General features: G+C 40.1%; 1 protein-coding gene across 1 annotated transcript; it reads left to right on the forward strand.

Annotated features, from left to right (window-relative positions):
* The first annotated feature begins 3,493 nt into the window (after window positions 1-3,493).
* On the forward strand, window positions 3,494-17,030 carry NUDT19 (nudix hydrolase 19). Its single transcript, XM_074211476.1, is given in 5 exon segments — window positions 3,494-3,933; window positions 3,935-3,988; window positions 3,990-4,226; window positions 11,656-11,863; window positions 15,544-17,030. Coding segments are annotated over 5 exon segments (1,083 nt in total). The 5' UTR covers window positions 3,494-3,555; the 3' UTR covers window positions 15,750-17,030.
* The last annotated feature ends 2,357 nt before the right edge of the window (window positions 17,031-19,387 follow it).

Consider the following 19,387-nt stretch of genomic DNA (forward strand, 5'->3'; position numbering starts at 1 on the left):
GTTCAAAATGTGACAGACAAGTATGGTAGTTTTGTTACTATTACCGTTGAATTTAATATACACTTAAAAACTGTAAATAAAAAGTTGTTTCATATGCAATTTTTTTTTTTGTTCTTTGTATACTGAATTTTCATATTTGTTGATCTTTAAGTTCTTTGTGGTTGTTTTCTTTGCAAAGCAATGGGTTTAAGCAACATGCCCAAGGTCAGACAGCTAGGTAATTATTATGTGTCTGAGACTGGATTTGAACTCAGGTACTCCTGACTCCAGGGCGGTGCTTTATCCACTGCACCATCTAGCCGCCCCTATCTTTAAGTCCTTAAAAAAAAATTACAGCAATTAACATTGGAAAATCCCTGAGAACTGCTAAGGAAACATCATTATGTACCTTTTTAAGCAGGAGGACTGGTCCTATTATGACAAAATGCTATATACAATGTTCAATATGGCTACTACTAGATGTTTTTCTTTTTTCTTTATTATTTCTTATGTGTCTTTATTATTTTTTTGCAAGGGGTTAAGTGACTTGCCCAAGGTCACACAGGTAAGTGTCCAAACCGGAATTTGAACTTGGGTCCTGCTGACTCCAGGGCCTGTGTTTTATCCACCAAGCTGCCCCTAGTGTCACGGAAAAAAAGTTCAATTTGTGGAAGTTAGTATGGAAGAAACTTAGATTAGACCAACACCTCACACCCTTTACCAATATAAGATCCAAATGGTTACAGGACATAGACATAAAAAACAATACTATAAGCAAATTAGAAGATCAAGGACTAGGTCTACCTGTGCAGATCTATGGAAAGGGGAACAGTTTATGACTAAGGAAGAGTTAGAGAACATCACCAAAAACCAATTAGATGATTTCGATTACATTAAATTAAAAAGCTTTTGCACAGATAAAACCAATGTAACCAAGATCAAAAGAAATGTAGTAAATTGGGAAGCAATCTTTACAACTAATGATTCTGACAAAGGACTCATTTCTAAAATATACAGAGAATTGAGTCATATTTTTAAAACAAAATGCCATTCCCCAATTGACAAATGGTCAAAGGATATGCAAAGGCAATTTACAGATGAGATCAAAGTAATCCATAGCCATATGAAAAAATGTTCTAAATCATTAATTATTAGAGAAATGCAAATTAAAGCTTCACTGAGGTGCCACCTCATACCTCTCAGATTGGCCAGTATGACCAGGAAGGATAATGATCAGTGTTGGAAGGGATGTGGGAAATCTGGGATACTATTACACTGTTGGTGGAGCTGTGAACTCATCCAACCCTTCTGGAGAGATATTTGGAACTATGCCCAAAGGGCAACAAAAATGTGCATACCCTTTGACCCAGCAATATCACTACTGGGTCTATACCCTGAAGAGATGAGGAAAAAGGGTAAAAACATTACTTGTACAAAAATATTTATAGCAGCCCTGTTTGTGGCGGCAAAGAATTGGAAATCCAGTAAATGTCCTTCAATTGGGGAATGGCTTAGCAAACTGTGGTATATGTATGTCATGGAACACTTGTTCTATTAGAAACCAGGAGGGACGGGATTTCAGGGAAACCTGGAGGGATTTGCATGAACTGATGCTGAGTGAGATGAGCAGAACCAGAAAAACACTCTACACCCTAACAGCAACATGGAGGTGATGTTCAACCTTGAAGGACTTGCTTATTCCATCAGTGCAACAATCGGGAACAATTTTGGGCTGTCTGCAAAGGAGAGTGCCATCTGTATCCAGATAAGGAGCTGTGGAGTTTGAACAAAGTGCAAGGACTATTCCCTTTAATTTAGGAAAAAAAAACCAGATAGCTTATTATCTGATCTTGTTACCTCTTAGACTTCTCTTTAAGGATATGATTTCTCTCTCATCACACCGGATTTGGAACAAGGTACAACATGGAAACAAAGTAAAGACTGACAGAGTGCTTTCTGTGTGTGTGGGGGGGGGAGGAAGCAAGATTGGGGGAAAAATGTAAAACTCAAATAATATCTTTAATAAAAATAAATTTAAAAAAGTTCAATTTGAGGGTGGAAGAATTGACATGATTGTGACAATGACAAAGATTGCTCGAAACTTGGGTTGTATCTGTATAGAAAAAGAAATCTTTTCTTTTAAGTTAAGTCTTTATTTGCTAAGTACATAGAGATGCAGAAAAGAAAAAGGAATGTCAGTGACAAATTTAAAAATACTCAAAAGTTCAGACTAAAAAAAATTTAATGCTACCCTGTTGCATTTAATACAAACTTTGGCATTTTACATCACAAATCCTGTTTTATCTATTCAATTATCCTTGCTTTTGGTATGCTGAACTTTCATATTGGTTGACAGTTGTCCCAAATGCATCAAAAGACTAGAGGAGACCCCTTAAGCAGCCTGGTTAAGGTGGCTGGCAGAAACAGGATTCAGACCTTTGTGAACCCCAGGCTTTCCCACCGCACTAGGAAATGCTCCACAAAGTTACCCTATGAACCACACTCTTAAAAAATATGAGGAAAGGAGGAAGAGGAGGAAAGGAGGAAAGGAGGAGGAGGAGGGAAAGGAGGAGGAGGTGGAAAGGAGGAGGAAAGGAGGAGGAGGAGAGGAGGAGGAGGAAAGGAGGAGGAGGAGGTGGAAAGGAGGAGGAAAGGAGAAGGAGGAGGTGGAAAGGAGGAGGAGGAGGAAAGGAGGAGGAGGAGGTGGAAAGGAGAGGAGGAGGAGGAGGAGGAGGAGGAGGAGGAAAGGAGGAGGAGGAGGTGGAAAGGAGAAGGAGGAGGAAAGGAGGAGGAGGAGGTGGAAAGGAGAAGGAGGAGGAGGTGGAAAGGAGAAGGAGGAGGAGGAGGAAAGGAGGAGGAGGAGGAGGAGGAGGAGGAGGAAAGGAGGAGGAGGAGGAGGAGGAGGAAAGGAGGAGGAGGAGGTGGAAAGGAGAAGGAGGAGGAGGTGGAAAGGAGAAGGAGGAGGAGGAGGAAAGGAGGAGGAGGAGGAGGAGGAAAGGAGGAGGAGGAGGAGGAGGAAAGGAGGAGGAGGAGGTGGAAAGGGGGAAGGGGGCTCCTGCGCGCGGCTGCGGGCCGACCTTCACACATGACCTTGCACCAGCCTTTGCCCTCTCGGTAAAGGGGAGTCGGAGGAAAACAATGACTAATGAATGCTCCTTCCGGCCGGAAGCCGCGGCCCGGAGGCCCGGAGGCCCGGGGGAGAACATTAAATCTATGTCCCGCACCCAGGAGCGGCCGCCGGGGGTCAGCGCCGTCCCCGGGCCCCGGAGCCCCCGGAGCCCCGCCTGGCGCTGCCTCCCGCCCCCTCCCTCAGCCGCCAGCGAGTCGCGGGAAGGCCGGCCCGGGGCCAGTCCGGGCGGGGCCAGTGCGGGCCCGGCCACGCAGGGCTAGCCACTCCGGGCCCGGCCACGCAGGGCTAGCCACTCCGGGCCCGGCCACGCAGGGCTAGCCACTCCGGGCCCGGCCACGCAGGGCTAGCCACTCCGGGCCCGGCCACGCAGGGCTAGCCACTCCGGGCCCGGCCACGCAGGGCTACTCCGGGCCCGGCCACGCAGGGCTAGCCACTCCGGCCCGGCCATGCAGGGCTCGCTGCGCCAGTGGCGCCGGGCCGCCACGCTGCTGCTGGCCGTGGGGCGCGCGCCCCCGGGCCCGGCCGCGGCCGAGGACTACGAGGTGCTGCTGCTGCAGCGCACCCGGAGCAGCGGCTTCCTGCCCGGCGCCCACGTCTTCCCGGGGGGGCGTCCTGGAGGCGGCCCCGACTGTTCGAGCGACTGGCTGCCCGTCCTCCAGCCCCACCACGGGCCGCCGGGCTTCGGCCTGCCGCTTCCCGGGCAGCTCAGAGAGGCCTACCCCGAGGTGCCCCTGGCGCCCTGGCCCAGCGCCCCCGGGCTCATGCCCGACGAGGTGGCTTTCCGCATCTGCGCCATCCGAGAAACCTTTGAGGAATCGGGCGTCCCTCCTCCTGCTCCCCAGCGGCTGCGAGGCCCCGCGCCTGGCGCGGGCACAGGCGCCCGCCCGCCGACCTGGCCGCCTGGAGGGCCCGGGTCCAGCGCGACCCTGGCCAGTTCCTCCAGCTGTGCCGGCACCTGGGCTGCGCCCCCAACATCTGGGCCCTGCAGGAGTGGAGCAACTGGCTCACGCCCTTCGTGAGGAAGGGAGGGAGGCGCTTTGACACGAGGTTCTACATCTGCTGCCTGCAGAGCAAGCCCCAGACCTTCCTGGACCTGCTGGAAGCCATCACCTGCGAGGTGCCGGGGGAGGGCTGCTGAGAAATGGGGGGGGGGGGGGCAGGGACCCCGGCACTCGGGGTGGACCTGCCACGGCCCAGTCCTCTGGGGCTCGTTCCTTTCCTCATTCTTAAAAGAATACTCTTTCCTGCACATATCTATTATTTAGTACCTTTTTTGTTATTTCTTTCTTTTGGATTACAAATTCTGTGAGAGCAGAGTGATCTAGAGGCATGAGTGCAGGGTTTGCAATTAGGAGATCTGGGTTTACATCGTCATTCTGTTTTCTTTCATTATTATTTTATTTTTCTTGTCCGATTACATGTAAAGATAATATTCAACCATTTGCAAATTTATGTTATCCCTTCTCTCCCCTCTCCCCACTGAAGCAAACAACCTGGTACAAGTCATACATGTGGGGCGGTGCAGTGGATACCTGAGTTCAAGTCAGCCCTCAGACACTTAATAATAACCTAGCTGTGTGGCCTTGGGCAAGCCACTAAACCCCACTGCATTGCAAAAGAAAAAAAAAACAAAAAAAAAGTTGTACATGTACAATCCAGTTTAACATATTTTCATATCAGTCATGTTGTGAAAAAGGAATTAGAATGAAGGAGGGGGAAAAAACCATGAAAAACAAAGGAAAAATATAAAAGAAGTTTTAAAAGTGAACATAATATGCTTGATCTGCATTCAGATTCTATAGTTTTTCCTCTGAAGGTAGAGGTCATTGACTGTAGCAGGTCTCTCAGGGTTGTCCTTGAGAGGAGTTTTGTCTGTCCATAATTGATCAGCATACAATGTTGCTGTTAATACTGTTAATGTTCTCTCAGTTCTGCTCCCTTCACTCAGCATCAGTCCATGCAAATCTTTCCAGGTTTTTCTGAAGTCCAGCCACTCCTGATTTCTTACATAGAACATTAATACTCCAAAACATTCATATACCATAACCTGTTCAGTCTTTCCCCTCTATTTCTGCCCCTACCAAAAGAGCAGCTGTAAATATTCTTGTGAGTCTTTCCCATTTATGATCTCTTTGTAAAACAGACCTAGTTGAGATCTTGCTGGATCCAAGCATATGCACAGCATTACTTCCTTTTAGACATGATTCCAAATTGTTCTCCAGAATGGTTGGATCAGTTCACAACTCCACCAACAATGCCTTAGTGTCTCAGTTTTCCCACATCTTCTCCAACATTGAACATTTTCCTTTTTTTGTCATCTTAGCCACTCTTGATAGCTATGAGGTAAGTACCTCATGGTTATTTTAATTTGCATTTCTTTAGTCAATAATGATTTGGAGCATTTTTTTTAATCTGACTTTAGGTAGCATTAATTTCTTAATCTGAAAACTGTCTATTTGCATCCTTTGACCATTTTAGATCATAATTCTTGACATCTAGTTGTATAAACACTGACAACCAAGCCAACATTCTCTAAATGCCTGCTTCATAATAAAATTGGGAATAAGAATGGTTATAAAGGGGGTGGCTAGGTGGTGCAGCAGATTGAACACTGGCATTGGAGTCAGGAGTACCTGAGTTCAAATCCAGCCTCAGACACTTAATAATTACCTAGCTGTGTGGCCTTGGGCAAGCCACTTAACCCCATTGCCTTGCAAAAACTAAAAAAGAATGGTTGTAAGGGCTCCCTCTATGGCTTGGTATATGGATAGAGAACTAGCATCAGAATCAGGAAGCTGTGGGTTCCAACCCTTTCATGCGGCTGCATGCTTCTCCACTTAACTTTTCAGAACTTAGCACATAGAGTCAAACTCATAGTGCTAGGATGCTTCATAAATAAACATTTATGAAGTGAGTTCAATTGAATCACTCTTTTCAGACAATTGTAAAACCAAGTAGAGAGGGGACTTAACTAATAAGAATTTCCCTCATCTGATATTTCAATAAAATTGCCGGTCCTTTCAGGGAAAGGCCATTTTAACCTTCAACACATGAGTTATCTCATATCCATTTCTTGTCACAGAACTCAATTTCTTTAATATTTCAGCTTCTTTAAAGTTTAAGGAATTTTTAAGATCTTTTCAGTTTTAATTCCGAATGTACACACTGTAATTCAAATAACAAGCAAAATCTTTGCCCTTGAGGATTTATTTTCTACTGAAGTGCTCTTAACTCATTTGCAGTTAAGTATAATACAAAGATGGGGTAGGTTGGTGGCAGTGGATATAGCACCTAAGCCTAGAGAAAGAAATAGTAACTCACTCCACTATCTTCCAACAAAAGAACCAAACCCATCTGAAAATGATTGAATAACTATATAATACAAGGCAAAAAACAGATTGGCTTAGTTTCACAAGGGGTAGAGAGCACATGAAGGGGAATGAGACAAGGCTGGAATGAGATAGTAATGCCTTCAATGCCCAGTAAAGGAATTCAAACTTTAGTGACTTTTTATTGCCTATAAAATAAAGATTTTTAAATAAAGCAATGACACTGCTAGATCCATGCACAAAGCTAATTCTAATGATCTTATGAAGTATAGATTGACAGGGATCCATAGGAATGCTATTATCACAATAGCAGTTACCACAATACCCACCCCAGGTGGGTGATAATGAAGGCATTAGTCGTAGGAAAGAGATTTTAATAGGTATTTAATAGTTTTTAACAGAAATAACAAGGGGACCATTCAGTGATTATTGATTCTTGCCTACAAAATATAGATGAGAAGCCTATGATTTTGTGGTTTTAAGTGATTTAAATTGCTTAGTGATTTATTTACATTATGACCATCTCTTTGTTGAACATCTCAGTTAGGATGTTTTGTAGGCATCTTAAACTCAACATATCAAAACTGTTGCCTCCAACATAGATTTTTTTTTTTTAGGTTTTTGCAAGGCAATGGGGTTAAGTGGCTTGCCCAAGGCCACACAGCTGGGTAATCATCACGTGTTTGAGACCAGATTTGAACCCAGGTACTCTTGACTCCAGGGCCAGTGCTTTATCCACTTTGCCACCTAGCTGCCCCAACTTCCCCACCTAGCTGCCCCACTTCGCCACCTAGCTGCCCCCAACATAGATCTTTTTAATTCACTTGATCTATCAAAGTTGATTTTTCCCATCACTTCTCTTTACTTCCATTTCTGCGGCTTCCATAAGCAATACCCAGGAGTGGGATGATGGAATCCAAGGGTAGACAGATATACTTAATCCTTTAAGGTGAAACAGTTTAATATAAATCTTTGTAGAACTTTTCCATTTTTCTAATTTGTTGTCTCCCCTTAATTTTCATCTTTACATCTACTTATGGCTTTGCTTAGTTGAGTGGCTCACCAGGCTTCCTTTAAAATTGTTTTATTCAAATGAAATAAAATTGTTTTATCCTCTATTTCTTCTTTATGAGACAGTACTCATAATCTTCCCTTATTATTTCTTGGAAAGATTTTACAAATGGATTTATATTCCAAACAGGAATTTCCCTTCTCTGCAGTCTCTCATTGCTTAACAAATAAATCATTTGTTTTGCAATTAAAATTCTTTTTAAGCTCTTTAACTCTTCTTGCTATGGCATTTGTTTGATATTGATATAATTTCTACTATTCTACTTTATTCCACTTTTCTACTATTAGGTCAGAATTTATTTGTTTCATTTATATATGCCTCATGATTTTATCTTTAGGGTTCTATTAACTTTATACTAATTTTTATCTTCATTTTGGAATGGCACATAAAATGATGCAAAGATGACTATAATATCAACAATAGACTTTTCCTGTCTGTTAAAATAGAAATGTTCATTTTTTTTCCTGGTGTTATTCAGTGCTTATTTTCCCTGTAAAACTTCCCCCTCCACATATATGCTAGAGCTCTCAGCAGAGCAGCTAATGACTTATTACATTCCCTTAATGATAATTTCATCCTTCAATAGGTATAGGGATCAACAAGGGAAAATAATTCTGTATCTAACTTTCATTAATATGAAGGAACTGATCACTGATGTGGAAATGATGGGAACCTGAAGGGAAACTGACTACTCCATCTTGAGTGATATGAATATTCTGAAATCTGCTCTCCCAAAATCCAGAGTCCAAGTCAGTTTATATTTACTTTTACTTTTCTCTATCATATAGTCCATATGAAGTGGTTATTTTCCCCTCGGGATCCCATTTTTTTTTTGCCATTTTTCTATATTTTTTTAAATTTTTTATTAAAGATATTATTTGAGTTTTACAATTTTCTCCCAATCTTGCTTCCCTCCCCCCCCCACCCCACAGATAGCACTCCATCAGTCTTTACTTTGTTTCCATGTTGTACCTTGATCCAAATTGGGTGAGATGAGAGAGAAATCATATCCTTAAAGAGAACAGAATTCTCAGAGGTAACCAAATTAGACAATAAGATATCTGGTGTTTTTTTTTTCCAAATTAAAGGGAATAGTCCTTACACTTTGTTCAAACTCCACAGCTCCTTATCTGGATACAGATGGTACTCTCCTTAGCAGACAGCCCAAAATTGTTCCCAATTGTTACACTGATGGAATGAGCAAGTCCTTCAAGGTTGAACATCACTCCCATGTTGCTGTTAGGGTGTAGAGTGTTTTTCTGGTTCTGCTCATCTCACTCAGCATCAGTTCATGCAAATCCCTCCAGGTTTCCCTGAAATCCTGTCCCTCCTGGTTTCTAATAGAACAATAGTGTTCCATGACATACATATACCACAGTTTGCTAAGCCATTCCCCAATTGAAGGACATTTACTGGATTTCCAATTCTTTGCCACCACAAACAGGGCTGCTATAAATATTTTTGTACAAGTAATGTTTTCACCCTTTTTCCTCATCTCTTCAGGGTATAGACCCAGTAGTGGTATTGCTGGGTCAAAAGGTATGCACATTTTTGTTGCCCTTTGGGCATAGTTCCAGATATCTCTCCAGAAGGGTTGGATGAGTTCACAGCTCCACCAACAGTGCAGTAGTGTCCCAGATTTCCCACATCCCTTCCAACAATGATCATTATCCTTCCTGGTCATACTGGCCAATCTGAGAGGTGTGAGGTGGTACCTCAGAGAAGCTTTAATTTGCATTTCTCTAATAATTAATGATTTAGAGCATTTTTTCATATGGCTATGGATTACTTTGATCTCCTCATCTGTAAATTGCCTTTGCATATCCTTTGACCATTTGTCAATTGGGGAATGGCTTTTTGTTTTAAAAATATGACTCAGTTCTCTGTATATTTTAGAAATGAGTCCTTTGTCAGAATCATTAGTTGTAAAGATTGCTTCCCAATTTACTACTTTTCTTTTGATCTTGATTACATTGGTTTTATCTGTGCAAAAGCCTTTTAATTTAATATAATCGAAATCATCTAATTGGTTTTTAGTGATGTTCTCCAACTCTTCCTTAAGGATCCCATTATTTCTACCTCAGTGATCAGTTCCTTCATGTTAATGAGGGGTTAGATACTCAGGATCACACTACTGGATTTGAACTCAGGTCCTCCTGACTCCAGGGTCGCTGCTCTATGCACTGTCTGTCACCTAGCTGCCCCCCCACATTTCTTTTTAAAATATAAATTGATTGTTTGTCTACATCTATATTTGCCTTCTTAGAATTTCATTTTTGAGCATTTCCCATCCCTTCTGATCTGACTTCCTTAGAGGAGGAGGAGGAGGTTTTGCAGGCAAGATAAAGTTCACTTTGGGCATGTTGAATTTAAGATTTCTACAGAACATTCAGTTTGAGATGTCTGAAAGTCAGTAGAGGTTAGAGCTGGTTAAGTAAGTCTGAGAATCATCAGTGTAGAGATGATAATTGAATCCAAGAGAGCTGATAATATCACCAAGTGAAATAGTATAAAGGTAGAAATGAGATACCTACCACTAGTAGTTGTGACTTGGAAGAAGCCTGAGAAGGATGATCCAATGATACTGGCCTCCTTGCTATCACTCACATACAATACTCCATCTCCCACCTCTGAGCATTTTCACTAGCTTTTCCTTGTTCGTGGAATGGTCTCACTCCTTATCTTTGCTTCCCTGCAAGTCAAAAATAGAGTATTACCATGGAAGCCCACAAGTTCCAAAATATTCATAGCAGGTCTTTTTCTAGTGGCAAAGAGTTGGAAATTGAGGGGATGCCCATCAATTGGGGAATGGCTAAATAAGTAATGGTTCTTGAATACTATGGAATATTATTCAATAAGAAGCCATAAATGGTTGGACTGTAGAGAAGCATGAAATGACTTACGGGATCTGATGCTGAGCAAAGGGAGCAGAAACAAGAGAACAATGTACACATTAACAACAACATTGTGACATGATCAATCTTGATGGAAGCAGCTCCTCTCAGCAGTTCAGAGAGCTAGGACAACTGTATTAGACTGGCTATGGACAATGTTATCCCCATCCAGAGGAAGAAAAACAAAACAAAACAAAACAAAAAAACAACCCTTCAGAATCTGAGGAACACTTCATAAAAATTATCTCTCATGTATCTCTTTCCCTTAATCCTAATTCCTCATTCCAAAAATGACTAATCAGCAAGTCACTTAACCCCATTGACTTGTAAAAACTAAAAACAAAAAAACAAAAAAAAACCCTACTAATCTGTAAAAATGTTTATCATTTAACCGACCACTGCTGAAGGGAGGGGGTGGGAAGGAAGGGTAGAAGGAAATTTTGTAACTTAAAAATATACATGTGCATATAGATGAAAAACAATTTTTTTAGGGTTTTTTTTTTGCAAGGCAAATGGGGTTAAGTGGCTTGCCCAAGGCCATACAGCTAGGTAATTATTAAGTGTCTGAAGCCAGATTTGAACTCAGGGACTCCTGACTCCAGGGCTGGGTGCTCTATCCACTGTGCCACCTAGCTGCCCCGAAAAAAATTTAAAGAAAGAAACCTATAGGAAGATCATATGAGCTTAGAAAGGGGTTGGGCCAAGTTGTGAAGGACTTTAAAAGCCAAAAGAGAAGTTTTAATTTTATCCTAGAGGCAATGGGAAGCCATTAGAATTTATAGCTTAATGTAGTGGCATAGTCAGATCTTTGATTAATGAAAGTCTTTCTGAGAGCTGAATGCAGTGAAGTGGGAAAGTCCTTGAAATAGGGAGAATAATTAGGAAGCCATTGCAGTAGTTCAAGAATAAGATGATGGGAGGGGGTGATACAAACCTGAACTAAGGTAATGACTTTGTAAATAAAAATCTAAGAGATATTGAAGTAGAAATGTTAATATCTGTTGGTTAAGGTGAGGAAGAATAAAGGACTAAGAATAATGTTGAAGATAGTTGGCAGACTGGAAGAAGTAAGGAAGTTCAGTGAAGAGGTGGGACTGAGTGGGAAAATAAAAGTTCTGATTTAAACAGAATGAATGAACCAAATGAACAATTACTGAGAAAAGCAACATATTCATTTGCCTTGTGTCCCTTTATAATCTATCTGAATTGCTACCTTTGACTTTTAGAAACTATGATCTTTGTCTTTCACAGTGGTTAACTCCAACTGAAGCAATAAAAAAGTTTTTATGTGAAGAAATATGGTTGGCACCTCCTCAGTTCTATGAGATGAGAAGACTTGTAAGGTTTGCTTCTTTATTGGACCTGCACAAATTTTGTATGGATCGGATTTCAGAAGGATGTGAAAGATGGCTGCCAATTACATTAATAACCTTAGATGGCACACTGCAACTCTTACCAGGTAAATTGATCAATTTAAAATATTTAAGATTTAAGTCACTTAATCCTGTTTGACTTAGTTTCCTCATTTGTAAAATGAACTAGAGAAGGAAATGACAAACCACTCCAATATCTTTCCAAAGAAAATCTCAAATGGAATTGCTAAGAGTAGGACTTGACTGAAACAATTGAACAACATATACTAAAAAGTTCTAGTAAGACAAAAATTACAAAGCATTCTCCCATATATAGTCATAGTTATACTCTACCATCTCTCACTTTATTCTCTGAGAAGGGTGCTCACATTTTTTTTTTAAATTTTTGCAAGGCAGTGGAGTTAAGTGATTTACGCAAGATTACACAGCTAAGTAATTTTATATCTGAGGCCAAATCTGAACTCAGGTCCTCTTGACTCCAGGATCAGTGCCCTATTCACTTTACCACTTAACTGCCCCCTGAGCACGCTTGCATTTAAATAATCACCCCACCAACCTCACTTCCACAAGATAGCTTCATCTTTTACCACCAATGGGCTAGTCAGGACCTCAATTGCTCCCCCTTTTCACATGCTTAACCTTTCACGAATCCCAGTATGGACTTTAGTTCTGCTGCTTGCTATTTTTAGCACTGTACCTACAAACAAGAAGAATAGATACTCATTCATTCAGTTAGCATTTATTAAGCAGTGAATACAAAATGAGCAAAAGACAGTCCCAGACCTTTAGGACCTTACAATGTAATGAATCAGACAATATTCAAACAGATACATGAAAATCAAAATAAAAGGATAAATGGGACTAATTAAAAGAGGAAAGACACTAGAATTAAAAGGAGTGGATTTTAGTTGTGATTTATAGGTAACCAGGGAGATCAGTTGACTGAGTAGAAGAGGGAGAGTGTTTCAGTTAAGAAGGTCAACCAGGGTGGCTAGGTGGCACAGTGGATAGAGTACCGGCCCTGGAGTCAGGAGTACCTGAGTTCAAATCGACCTCAGACACTTAATAATTACCTAGCTGTGTGGCCTTGGGCAAGTCACTTAACCCTGTTGCCTTGCAAAAAAAAAAGGTCAACCAGAGAAAATGCCCAAAGTCAACAGAGCTAATATCTTATGCAAGAAACCAACAGGAGATCAGAGTGATTAGATCAAAGAGGATGTATTGGGAAATAAGATATAAGAAGATTGGTGAGGTAGGAGGGGGATTGATAATGAATGCCAAATGGAGCATTTTGTATTTGTTCCCTGAGGCAGTTGGAAACTACTGGATTTTATTGAAAGGGTGGATGGGAGTGTTTATGATATGATCAAGCCTACATTTTAAGAAAACGACATTAGTGGCTAAATGGAGGCTAGATTGGAGTGGGGTGAGACTTAAGGCAGGAGAACCCCAGCAGGCTAACCCAGGCATGAGGTGATGGAGGCCTGCACTAGAGTGGTGGTACTGTCAGAGGGAAAAAGGGGAACTATTTGAGAGGCATTAGAAAGGTGAAATTGGCAGGCCTTGGCATCAGCTTGGATATTGGGGATTAGAGAAAATGAGAAATCCCAGATGACTCCTATGTTGTGAGCCTCAGGGACTAGGAGGATGGAATTGCCTTTTATAGTAATAGAAAAGGGGTGTGTGTGTGTGGGGGGTTAAAGATAATAGGTTCTGTTCTGGACATGTTGAATTTAAGATGTCCACTCCACATCCAACAAGATATCTGGAAGCAGCTGGAAATGTGAGATTGGAGGTCAGCAGAGAGATTGGGGGAAGAAAGTTAGATTTGAGAATCATCATAGAGAGGGTCATTAAAACCAAAGCTGCTAGGGGTGGCTAGGTGGTGTAGTGGATAAAGCACCACCCCTGGAGTCAGGAGTACCTGGGTTCAAATCCAGTCTCAAACACTTAATAATTACCTAGCCATGTGGCCTTGGGCAAGCCACTTAACCCCACTGCCTTGCAAAAACCTTAAAAAAAAAAGAAAAGAAAAGGGCTCACCTACAGTTAGAGGTCTTGATCTGGAGGAGGATACACCAAAGGAGACAGAAAAAGAACATTCAAAGGGGTTAAAAGAGAACCAGGAGAACCTGAAAACTTAGAAAGAAGGGAGTCTCAAGGAAGAGAGCATACAGGAGAATTGAGAAAAGACCATTGGATTTGGCAACTAAGAGTTTATTGGTAACTTTAGAGAGAGCAGTTTTAGTGAAATGGAACAGTTGGCAGTCAGATTATGAGGGATTAAGAAAAGACTGAAGGAGGCAGCTAGGTGGCGCAGTGAATAGAGCACTGGCCCTGGAGTCAGGAGGATCTGAGGTCAAATCCAGCCTCAAATATTTAATAGTTACCTATCTGTATGACCTTGGACAAGTCACTTAACTCCATTGCCTTGCAAAAACCTTTTAAAAAGAGAGACTGAAAAGAAAGAAAGTGGAGGCCCTTATTTTAGACAGCCTTTTTTGAAGGAGTTTAGCTGCAAAGGGCAGAATAGTTAATGGAGATAGAAGCAACAGCATGACCATGTGCAGTTGTCCTGGTAGAAGGATAAAAGTCTGAGATTTCTGTCTCCACCGAACATTTATTGGTCTTTGCTTTCTCCATCATGTACAGCTACAACACCCTATCCCCATTTTGTCTTTGATTACATCCCAGTTCTGGTTCAGCAGTCAATCAAAAGTCCCTATCTTTATAATAGTACACTGGAACCAGTTATATTGAAAGCCTTCACATGCTCAAAAACCCAAATGGGTACAATGGACATGCAAAGAAGGATTGGACTTATTGACCAGTTCCCCATTATGAGAAGTAACAAAACCTTGCTTGTCTATGGCCCTTTTTGACATTGTTCTTTCCTTTTTAAACAGTTTTAAAAGCTGTTTACTTTCCCCCCCAGCATCACTATCAATACCCACCAACTCTTCTCTCTCCATTAGAAACTCTGCCGTATAATCAACAAGAATAATCAAGCAAAACAATTCAGCATAATTCCTTGGTCTGTAAATGTGTATCTCATTCTTCAGCTTTAACCCTCTTTGCAAGATTTGGGAAATATACATTAAAATTTGTCTTCTGAAATCACATTCAGATTAGATCATGCAAGATCTTTGTGTCGTCTTAGCATAAGACCTTGGAAATAATGGGTTCTCTCATTTTTGCTGATTGAATGAATGAATGAATGTACAAATTACCAAACCTAACATGTCCTGTGGACATGAAAAATATTTAGATATTAACTACCTTAAGAGAGGAAGGATGGTATAGTAGCTAGAGAATTGGACTCTGAATCAGAAAGACCTAGACTGAGCTCACCTCTGACAAGATCTGACTCTCTTGCTCTGGACTACTCATTTAATCTGTTTGTGCTACAAGCACATCTCTAAGACTAAATTACAGAGAAGGTATGTGGTTCTTCATGGGAGAGGCAGTTCTTTACTGGGAGTTCATTATACTGATGAAATCATACATCCTGTTCTAATAAAAAGGTAATTAATTGGGAACTTGATGGTAAGAAATGTTGAGAAAATCATGGAAGAAGTTTTAAAATTCCACCCCCAAATTTGTAGAATCTGTACCTAATATAATTTGGAATTTTCTTTTAATTTGAATTGTCAATCTAAAAAAATTTCCTTCAGTTCTACTTATATTCATTCTTATGAGTAAAAACTTAAACTTTTTTGGCAGATTGAAATGCTTTGTGATATAAAAAATTTTTAATACCTTTCAGGAGATGAATTATACCATGAAGACAAAGAATTTTTAGAAAAGAATCTATCAATCAACAAAAAGACTGAAGAAATTATGGGAAAAGACAGTAAATTTCATAGACTAGTGTTCCACAGCCATCATTTTTATACTATTCATGTGACTATTCAGCCAAAATATAAACATATATATCCAGAGAACTTCTTAGGATTTAAGAGCCATTTATAGTTTGCTGCTTGTTTAAAATCATTTCTGCAGAAATAGCAATTTTGTTCTGATGAAAAATGGGTATTTGCAACTTCACAAACTTAAGAAACTAGAACCAGTGGCAGTGAATTGATGTTTTTCTTCAGTTTTTACCTTTTAGATACCTTTATGTATTTCCTTCTAAGGAAAAAAAAATCTAAATTATGCCATAATTTTGATTACTATTAGCTAGCTGACAAGTTTATGTCAGTATGTCAATGATGATTCCCTCCTCCCAGAGCAAAATGAGACCTGTTACTTAAGGTTTGATTCTGAGGCTGAAATTCAGTTAAATCTAGCTTCCTGCTCACAGTTGCACAGCTAGAGGCAGAATGTGAACCCATATCTTTCTGAATCTCACGAGAACCAAATTATAGAAAGGAAAAAAAAAGCTGTCAGGTGTCACCATTTCTCTATTCCCAGAAAAGTCAAACCAAAGCAAACTGAAGATCATTTTTGTTCTTCTGAATGCCCATTGTATTGCTATTAAAATTTTGTTAAGGATGCTGTGTAAGAATGAACCCATTTCAGGGACATTAAAGTACCTTATCATGATCATGGGCCACAACAATTTAATTTAACTTTTGGCTAGAACCAATGAAAGGTTGTCAAATAGATTCAAAGGCTCCATATTCACAAAAGTGAAATAAAAGGTCTAGTCAATGCTTCATGTATTATTCTTCTTTGTATTAAGTTTGTCCTCAGCCTTAAAGCCAAATACAGTTTAGTTTTTTCCTAATAATCCTCAAATTATGAAATGTGTTGTAGTTAACATTCAAATATTTTTTAAAAGAACTTATAAATTTTATTTTTTAAATATTATTTTATTCTGTTGCGAAGTAATGATATACTATTTTGAGTTCCAGAATGATTTACTCAGCAATTGCTGTTAATTTTACCTTTACATATACATTTTCTTTTTAATTCATTAAATTTAATTCATTTAATTTTAATTCATTTTCATTTAATTCATTGTCTATATTATCTGAAGTAGATAACATGTCTACATAGAATGATGTTCTTTGATAAAAGTTTGGAACTTGTGATCAGGACACTGAATCAATACTTTAGTTTCAATGCTGTCCTGCTTGTTTTGAGTTTCCTTTTAAATATCTTTCTGTACATTAAAGAAAAAATCTGCTTCAATGATTCTTTTTCTTTTTGGGGGGGGCATCATTATTGCTAGTCTCTCCCTTCCAATCCAATTAAAGAAACAAAAATCTTTGTAACAAAAAGTATAATTAAAAAAATTCACATAATGAATATTTCCAAAAATGGATGTCTCATTTTCCATATCAAACCACTCTCCCCCACTTCTTTCAGGTGATGAATTTAGTATTTTTCATTATTGGTTCTCTAGAGTAATGGTTGAGCCTCACATTAGTTAGACTTCTTAAGTCCTTCCATTTATAAATTGTGTTGTAGTCATTATATTATTTTTCTGTTTCTGCTCTCTCTTTACTAGGCATCATTTCATATCTTTTTTTTTTAGGTTTTTGCAAGGTAAATGGGGTTAAGGGGCTTGCCCAAGGCCACACAGCTAGGTAATCATTAAGTGTCTGAAGCTGAATTTGATTCAGGTACTCCTCACTCTAATGCCAGTGCTCTATCCACTGCGCCACCTAGCCACCCCCCCACAAAACTGAATTCTGATAGGGAAATCCAAGGGAAAAAAAGTCTGTCTTTTTTTTTTTAAACCAAGTCAACACAGGAAGATGAGGTCTAGGGACACTGGGGTTGGGGTCTGGCATGCAGGACTGAAGGAGAACAAGGCAGGGCAGGCAGCTCCTTAGAGGGACACCAAAATCTCATGCAAGGTATGCCAATGGACAGTTTCAAGTTACAGAAGCCAGGGTAGAATGAGGATGAGATCTGTATCCACAGAATGGGCCAAATAGAAGCCAATGATTCAATGAGACAGCTAAAAATATTATAAACAAAGTCAAAAGACTGAAAAAAAAATAGAAGAAAGTGTAAGGCATTTCAAAACAAAAACAACTGACCTGGAAAACAGATTAAGGTGAAAAAATTTAAGAAACATCAGACTACTTGAAAGCTATACCAAAAAAAAAACACTAGACTTCATATTTCAAGAAATCTTTAAATTGTGGAGATGATTTAGAACAGGAGAGCAAAGTAAACAAAAGAATGCATCTGTTACCTACTGAAAGAAACTCCAAAATGTACATCCAGGAACCAAAATCCAGAGTAGAAAGAATTCTGGCAGTAAGGAGCCACAGTTCAACTCAGACAATTTAGCAGTCACTAGAATAAAGAAATACAGAGTTTGAGATTTGATATTCCACAAGGTAAAGGCTATGAACCTATGGTCAGGAATAACTTTCCTAGCAAAAGTGAGTATAATCCTTCAGGGGGAAAATTACCTTTAAATGAAATAGTGGACATCTGAGCATTTCTGATGAAAAGACCAGAGTCAGATAGAAACTGAAGTTCTAACAGAGGAGTAGAGAATCATAAGATAAATACAAAGAAATAATTATAGGATAAACTACCTATATTCTTTTTTTTAAGGTTTTTGCCAGGCAAATGGGGTTAAGTGGCTTGCTCAAGGCCACACAGCTAGGTAATTATTAAGTGTCTGAGACTGGATTTGAACCCAGGTACTCCTGACTCCAAGGCCAGTGCTTTATCCACTATGCCACCTAGCCGCCCCTAAACTACCTATATTCTAATATAAGATGATACATGTTCTGTCTGAATCTTATCATCAGTAGGATTCATATAGTGTATAATTAGGTAAAAGGTTACTAGCCTGGAATATCTAGTTCTGTTATATCTTGATCTTAAAAAATAGAGAGGGGAAGATGAGTACTTAAAGTGTAGGGAGTTGTAAAAGGTTAGGGTATCTCACATAATTGGGATGTGCAAGAAGATAACATATAAATGATGAGGAAGCAGTGGACACTTGAACCTCATTATCATCCAAACTGGAGGGAAGATTTTACATACACACACAAACACAACACACAGTTAGGTACAGACATGTTTTTCATAACAGGGAAACAGGAGGGAGACTGAAGAAGAGAGAATTTCAAAGGGATTAGTCCTAAGTAAAATAAACTCCAAGGATGTTGATAACTCTTTTTGAAGTGGCAAAGAATGGGAATCTGAGAAAGTGTCCATCAATTGAGGAATGACATGTCAACAGGCAATCACAAAAATCATGAGACATATGAAAACCAGGTTTATTACAAGAGAAAAAAAAGTTCACAATCCTTTTAGAAGTTTGCATATTTATGACAGTAACAGAAAAGGAGGAGAAAGCAAATATCTCCACCTAAAGGGTGTGTTAAGGCAGGGGGAACTCTACAGTTGGGTGGGCGAAAAGGACAAAACCCTTTCAGACAGGACTGAGCAAGGTGATGACAAAAGCTTCATTCCTTTCCTTTGGGAACCACAGACTATGAAGATAGAGGGTCTGCTTATCTGCAGAGGATCCCAGCTGCACAAGTGTTTCCCCAGCTTGTCACAGGCTGTCGGGCACTGGTCTTACCTCCTAAGGACACACAGGGGCAAACAACAAATTATGTCAACTGGAGGGGATAAGGAGAAAAGGTCCAGGAGGTGATGCTTCTATTTTTGACACATTTAGGGCCCCC

The sequence above is a fragment of the Macrotis lagotis genome, chromosome 1 (genome assembly GCF_037893015.1).
Source record: "Macrotis lagotis isolate mMagLag1 chromosome 1, bilby.v1.9.chrom.fasta, whole genome shotgun sequence".
Taxonomy (NCBI): domain Eukaryota; kingdom Metazoa; phylum Chordata; class Mammalia; order Peramelemorphia; family Peramelidae; genus Macrotis; species Macrotis lagotis.